Genomic DNA, 7248 nt, shown 5'->3' on the forward strand with positions numbered 1-7248 from the left:
GAGAAAATGATTGTCAAACGAGAACATTTTATGTGTTTGTGGTATCCCTTGTGTTACCTCTGGGTCAAGGTGACCCGCAGGCCCGAAAACAAACGCGTGTGTGTGGTATCCCTTGTTTTATCTCTGGGTCAAGGTGACCCGCAGGCCCAAAAACAAACGTGGCTGTGGTTTCCCTTGTGTTACCTCTGGGTCAAGGTGACCCAGAGGCCGAAAACAAACGTGTGTGTGGTATCCCTTGTTTTATCTCTGGGTCAAGGTGACCCGCAGGCCCTAAAAAAACGTGTCTGTGGTATCCCTTTTGTTACCTCTGGGTCAAGGTGACCAGCGGGCCTGAAAACAAACGCGTGTGTGTGGTATCCCTTGTTTTATCCCTGGGTCAAGGTGACCCGCAGGACCGAAAACAAACGTTTCTGTGGTATCCCTTGTCTTACCTTTGGGTCAAGGTGACCCGCAGGCCCAGAAACAAACGTGTGTGTGTGTGGTATCCCTTGTTTTATCTCTGGGTCAAGGTGACCCGCAGGACCGAAAACAAACGTTTCTGTGGTATCCCTTGTCTTACCTTTGGGTCAAGGTGACCCGCAGGCCCAGAAACAAACGTGTGTGTGTGGTATCCCTTGTTTTATCTCTGGGTCAAGGTGACCCGCAGGCCCAAAAACAAACGTGTGTGTGTGGTATCCCTTGTTTTATCTCTGGGTCAAGGTGACCCGCAGGCCCGAAAACAAACATGTCTGTGGTATCCCTTTTGTTACCTCTGGGTCAAGGTGACCCGCAGGCCCGAAAACAAACGTTTCTGTGGTATCCCTTGTTTTATCTCTGGGTCAAGGTGACCCGCAGGCCCGAAAACAAACGTGTCTGTGGTATCCCTTTTGTTACCTCTGGGTCAAGGTGACCCGGAGGCCGAAAACAAACGTGTCTGTGGTATCCCTTGTGTTACCTCTGGGTCAAGGTGACCCGGAGGCCTGGAAACAAACGTGAAAATGAATAAATACCAATGATACACTTACATATATTACATGTTATTTTAATCCTTAAATGGTAGGGTTATTTATTTATCAGAGTTGGTCTGAATATATTGATTTAAAAGAACAATACTTAAATAATGACGGTTATACATTTATTTGTGTTGCGGATTTCAGTATTTTTTTCTTGCAAGACAGTTTACTGTACTGTAGTCATCTTTGACCTTCATCCAACCTCTCACTCCAGGAGACAAACGAAGAGAAGCTGTTCAAGATCGCCAGCGAGCTCTTGCAGACGGAGAAAGCCTACGTCGCCCGACTGAACCTGTTGGATCAGGTGCGCGGATGTTTAAACGTCTTTCTTGTTGGGACGATGTCGAGAACTCCAAAGAAAGTAAACCATCTCTCTGTCGTAGGTCTTCTGCAGCAAGCTGATGGAGGAGGCCAATAAAGGAACGTTCCCTGTGGAGGTGGTGAAGAACATCTTCTCCAACATATCGTCCATCAACACGTTCCACAGCCAGTTCCTGCTGCCGGACTTGGAGAAACGCATGGGCGAGTGGTGAGTCTTGCAGGGTCACACAAGAAGACGAGGCTGGACAGAACATAAATGAGACGACATTTTAAAAAACCCCGGCGTGACCCTAGTCTTTGCCTGCTCTTGCAGGAAGTCCACGCCTCGGCTCGGAGACATCCTGCAGAAGCTCACACCCTTCCTCAAGATGTACGCCGAGTATGTGAAGAATTTCGACAAGGCCATGGAGCTGCTGAAGCAGTGGAGCGACCGCTCGCCTCAATTCAAGGCCATCATCCAGGAGGTCCAGGTACGAAGGAATAAACGGATCCAGATGACAGATTAAACTCATGAGCGACAGAAGCTAAGCTTCATCAGCACTTTCAAGTCATTCCAACAGTTCAGTCGTTTGGTTATTGTTGAGGTTTCTTTGCTTTTCAAGTCTTCATAGCATTAGCTTTGTCTCTTGTCGCGATGTTAGCACATGCTAACTATTTTTAATTTGCCTCAAGTGCTCAAATGTTCTTGTCATGGAGAGTGGCAATTCAAATATTGTCTCTTGTTGCATCAGTTCTTAAGCATATATTATAGAAGATTGAACATATCTTGTGTGGCTCCCTCTATTGTTAGAGAAGTGTAATTGCACTGTGTTAACTGTCATGAAATCTCCAGCGCTGTCACAATATTCCAGGTTTCTCTTGTAAACTACAAAACATGTTCAGTTCTAATGGAAATGAATGCAACTGCCGTCTCTATAAAAGACACCAAAGAGCATTTTGGTAGTCATTATGTGTTTTTTTTTACTTTACTTTACTAGGTTGAAGTTTATCAATTAGCATTATCTTAGCATGACAAGTTCTTTAAAGTCATTTAAATTCATAAATATAGATATATAGATATATATTGATAGGTTAGTACGTTTTGCTTCTTTAAAACACTAACCTTGAGTTTTTGCTGGATTTTCAAATCTGTCAGATGAAGATAAACTTTAATTAGCATTTCTGCTTTTAGCACAGTATGGTGACTTTAGCTGCTTATCTACTATAGCTTGTGTTTGTTCGCAGTTATCTCATCCTTGTATCCTTTCTTTTTAAATTTTTTACCAATCGACTTTCCACTTCTTGAAGTAGCATGACAGCTATGCTAACATCCTCTGATTTACAAGTATTTGTGTTGTGTTTGTATAAGCAATAGCTGTGATTTTTTTCTCATTTGTGTCTCTATTTATGTTTAAAAAAAAAGGTGTGTTTCTACAAGAACAGTTAACGAAACATCTAAGTAGCATTTTAGCTAATTACGTGCTAATTTGACGTTAAGGCCACTGTTAGCATTGACGGTTATTTAAACTGAGTTGATTAAATCTGGATCTTTGTGTTCAGACCCTGGAGGCTTGTGGGTCTCTGACGCTGCAGCACCACATGTTGGAGCCGGTTCAGAGAGTTCCTCGCTACGAGATGCTCCTGAAAGATTACCTGAAGAAGCTTCCTGAGGACGACCCCGACCGACGAGACTCTGAGAGTAAGAAACACAAACCTTTTTCCTTCTCTGGGCCGGAGCTCTGACGTGTTGTTCTTTACTCCAGAATCTCTAGAAATCATCGCCACGGCAGCGACTCACTCCAACAGCGCCATCAGAAAATCCGTAAGTGGGTCGAGGGTCCGGAAGAACCTGGAAGGAGGCACTGACTCTTGTTGTTGTTGTTCAGGAAAACCTGAAGAAGCTGATGGAGATCTACGAGATGCTGGGCGAGGAGGAGGACATCGTCCACGCCTCCAACGAGTTCATCAAAGAAGGTCACATCCTGAAGCTGGCGGCCCGGAACACCTCGGCCATGGACCGGTACCTCTTCCTGGTGAGTTCTGAATGGGAGTTATTGGACCCGCGGGCGACATCGTCAGTATCGTAATGACTCGTCTCGTCTGTGGATGAGATTATATTTCTAATTATCTTCTGGTCCAAAGTGTCCCTCTGGTCCACTCGACCGACCCGCTGACTCAGCAAATAACTCAACTCTCCTCCTGCAGTTCAACAACATGCTGCTGTACTGCGTCCCCAAGTTCAGCCTGGGGGGACCCAAGTACACCGTGAGGACCAGGATCGGCATCGAAGGGATGAAGGTCCTAGAAACCACCAACGAGGACTACCCGCACACGTTCCAGGTGTCGGGGAAGGAGCGGATGCTGGAGCTGCAGGCGAGGTACCGTCAATGAAGCAGCTTTACCCATGATGCAACTCACTTGAAGACATCTCTTGTTATTTCTAGAGCTCAGCAGGGGGCGCTCTCAGTTTAAAAACTATGATTGAAGTAGGGGTTCAGAGATCGTAGAGCAGGGAGCGACATCTAGTGGACAATGTTTGTTATCATTAGTAGAACAAAGGGGGCGCTATAGTTGAAGTCAATGCATACAGAACATCTTTTTTGTTGTAATCGTCTTTGATTAATTTCAAAACAAATTAAGTTACATTTAATTTCCACATGCATTAATAAAAGTACGGCCTAATGCGCCCCCTAGAGGTCATTTTGAAAATACCCCAATTTTTCAAATTTCATTTTCTTTTCAGTGATAAAAAGGTTTTGTTGTTTTAATTACCAAATTAATATTTAGTTGTTTTTTTTCATTTTAATTTTCTGGATAACATTTTTTCATTTTTAATTTCCATTCAATGATAAACACAATCTGCTGGAGATTATCTAATTTATTTAGAGTTCATTTTTTAATGCATAGATGTAATTTTGAACATTATTTAATTTCTATTGAGTGATAAATATGTTCTGCTGTTAATTATCAAATTTAATTTAAATTATTTTTAAATAATATGTTTATTTTTAATTTGTTTTTATTCCAATATGTATATTTATATAGTTTTTTTGAGTCTTTTTTTCTGTTTTGGTATAAAAGTATAAAAACATAATAATAATAGTAATTTATTATATATTTTATACTATGAATAAGGTTTTTTTATTCTTGAGAAAATCCGATCAAATATTAACCTGTTGCTTCTTCTGTGGTTCTTCAGCTCGGAGCAGGACAAAGGCGCCTGGATCAAGGTCGGATCAGCGAGACTCTGGTTCGTCTCGTCATCTTTTCTAAATGTTTCTCTTCTTCTTCTCCAGGCGTTCAAGGAAACCATCGACATCTTCCAGCAGAAGAACGAGAGCTTCAAGGGCGCGGCGAAGGACGCGGAGGAAGTGTCGGTGAGTCGTTTAGACTCTGAACGTGTTCATCTCCGGAGGAACTCATGCGTCCGTGTTTTGTTAAAGAACGCAGAACTGGGGAAGCGCGCCCCCTTCTGGATCCGAGACAACCTGGTGACCATGTGCATGAAGTGCAGAGAGCCGTTCAACGCGCTGACGCGGCGCCGACATCACTGCAGAGCCTGTGGATACGTGAGTCCGCTGGAGCGTCCGGAGGCGGCTGACAGTTCCCTGACCCGATGATGTCACACAGGTGGTCTGCTGGAAGTGCTCCGACAACAAGGTGGCGCTGGAGTACGACGGCAACAAGATGAACAAGGTGTGCAAGGACTGCTACTCCATCCTGACCGGAGAGACCATCGCGGAAGGGAAGAAGAAGGGCATCCTGGAGGTGTGACGTGAGGTCGCTCTGCTGCCGACCCGCCGGCCACTCTGACCCGGACTTGTCTTGTGCAGATCGAGGCGGCCCAGTTCTCCGGCAGCAGCATCATGTGCGGCTTCCTGCAGTACTGTGAGAGGAACAAGCCCTGGCAGAAGGTCTGGTGCGTGATCCCGGAGAAGGAGTGTCTGGTCCTGTATCTGTACGGCGCCCCACAGGTGAACCCCCTTTTCTGTATCACTATAACGACGCGATGTGGTACTTTAATAACAGCGTAGTATTTTCGAGTACTTGACTCTGGTGTTACAGAATTTACAGACCACATGACTCTTGACGAAGTCTTTCATTTGTTTTGAAACCAAAATATATCCAAACATCATGCTAGAGTCAACTGTATCCTCTCATCCTCAGTCATCGCCAGGATCTTGTGAGACTTTGTTGCCTAAGCTGCAAAGGACGTAATGACTGCTGCCATCTAGTGGCCGGAAGTTTAATTGTGAAATAAAAATGAACAAACGCTCTGAATATTTGCATTTTAATTGTAGAAAAAAAGAAGAATAGTTTATTTTTGTTTAGACTTTATTTTTAAGGATGTAATTCAGTAAACATGAAAAATTAATTTTTTAACATGATTAAAAAATGCAATTTAACTATTAACATTACATTACAATATATTTTTAAATTTGTATTTATTGACATAAAAACCATAAAATAACTATGATAAATATAAAATGTGTTACAACAACGTACAAACGAACATCGATGAAGAAAATATTGTGATATTTAAGTGTATTTATATTTTCTTACATCCACGGTGATGTGTTGATGAGGCTTCATGAAACACCTGTGCAGTGAAGACACTGTTTCATGACGCAGTGTTTTTGAAAGGCCACTAGATGGCACTGTAAGTTTGAAAACAATTCCAGGTTTCATTGAACGAGCAGATCAGAGTTAAAGATTATAAAGCAGAGAGTGACATCTAGTGGACTTTCAACAGGAAGTCACTGTGTCACGAGACACACGATCGGTCTAAAACCTGCGTGTCGTTCCCCTGCAGGACGTGAAGGCTCAGAGCACCATCCCTCTGGTGGGATACTGCGTGGACGAGACCGTTCGCTCCATTGACCCTCCGGCCAGTTTCCGTCTGTCCCAGTCCAAGTCCGTCCACAACTTCGCCGCCGACTCCGAGGACCTGAAGCAGCGCTGGCTGAAGGTCATCCGAGTGGCGGTGACCGGAGAGCTGCCCGAGTCCCCGCACACCGACGGGAACAACGGCGTCCAGGCGGAGAACGACCAGCAGGAGGCGCCGTCCGACGCCACATAAGGACTCGGCAGAGACGCGCAGACTCGTTTCCTAGACTTGGTGCCGGATCAGCCGCCGCGTCGTCAACACTAGAGGAGGAGGTTCTGGACCTGCTGGAGGTCGTGACTGTGGGGGTGAAGACGTTCTGATCCGAGTGGAAATCAAACTGTGAATTCAAGCTAATCAATCACTTCCATCAACGGACTTTATCGACGATCAGCTGATCCACGCGAGCGACGATGACGAGTCTCAAGTGTCAGGAGAAGAAATCCACATTTTTCTTCTGGTTCGTGACTTTTACAAATCTGAGCGAGTAATTGTACATGAGAAAAGTGAGGGATCCGTGCGAGTGGTTTTATATTTGGATGTGACGCCAGAGACAAAGTGTAAATGTTTTTTTTAAAAGGCTGTAATTAATTTGTATTATTTAAAAGTAATTTATAGACGATGTACAGCAGGATCTGAGGAAGCACAGCAGCAGCAGCAGACGATCCAACGTCTCAAGACTGTGTTGAGACAAGAGCACAACAATCTGAATGTACACACATTTTGATTGAACACAAAAGTGCAAAAGAAAGATTAAATATTTGTCTGGACTTGATTCTCTCTGTGACGTCTTTGAAAACGAGAAGTCGAGGCTGTTCTGTGAAAAATGCAAAATATAAAAATATTTCTATCATCTTTGAATGACAGAGTCAAGAATATTATTTGTAATAATAATAATCAGAATCCTTTATTGTCCCGCGAGGGGAAATTCGTTTTAACAACAGCAAGAGCAATATACCAAAAAAAAAATAAAACACCCAGAAATAAGATATTAAAAAGAAAAGAAAGAATCTAAATAGAATAGAAAATAAATCTGCACTATATTATATACACAATCATATTTACAAAAAT

At 43.4% G+C, this 7248-nt stretch overlaps 1 protein-coding gene across 6 annotated transcripts in view; it reads left to right on the forward strand.

Annotated features, from left to right (window-relative positions):
* The window catches only part of fgd4a (FYVE, RhoGEF and PH domain containing 4a), a 50242-nt gene extending 43204 nt beyond the window's left edge, over positions 1 to 7038 (forward strand). For all 6 annotated transcript variants that reach the window (XM_087797705.1, XM_087797709.1, XM_087797706.1 and 3 more), the window contains 13 exons: positions 1207 to 1296; positions 1376 to 1521; positions 1627 to 1783; positions 2853 to 2991; positions 3056 to 3114; positions 3179 to 3325; positions 3498 to 3670; positions 4492 to 4522; positions 4589 to 4669; positions 4736 to 4861; positions 4923 to 5060; positions 5126 to 5266; positions 6106 to 7038. In XM_087797705.1, the coding sequence (XP_087653831.1) occupies positions 1207 to 1296; positions 1376 to 1521; positions 1627 to 1783; positions 2853 to 2991; positions 3056 to 3114; positions 3179 to 3325; positions 3498 to 3670; positions 4492 to 4522; positions 4589 to 4669; positions 4736 to 4861; positions 4923 to 5060; positions 5126 to 5266; positions 6106 to 6372 (1695 nt within the window). In that variant the 3' untranslated portion in view covers positions 6373 to 7038. The remainder of the gene's footprint in view (positions 1 to 1206; positions 1297 to 1375; positions 1522 to 1626; positions 1784 to 2852; positions 2992 to 3055; positions 3115 to 3178; positions 3326 to 3497; positions 3671 to 4491; positions 4523 to 4588; positions 4670 to 4735; positions 4862 to 4922; positions 5061 to 5125; positions 5267 to 6105) is intronic.
* Positions 7039 to 7248: the final 210 nt, after the last annotated feature.

The sequence above is a fragment of the Callionymus lyra genome, chromosome 8 (assembly GCF_982586985.1).
Source record: "Callionymus lyra chromosome 8, fCalLyr1.hap1.1, whole genome shotgun sequence".
Taxonomy (NCBI): domain Eukaryota; kingdom Metazoa; phylum Chordata; class Actinopteri; order Syngnathiformes; family Callionymidae; genus Callionymus; species Callionymus lyra.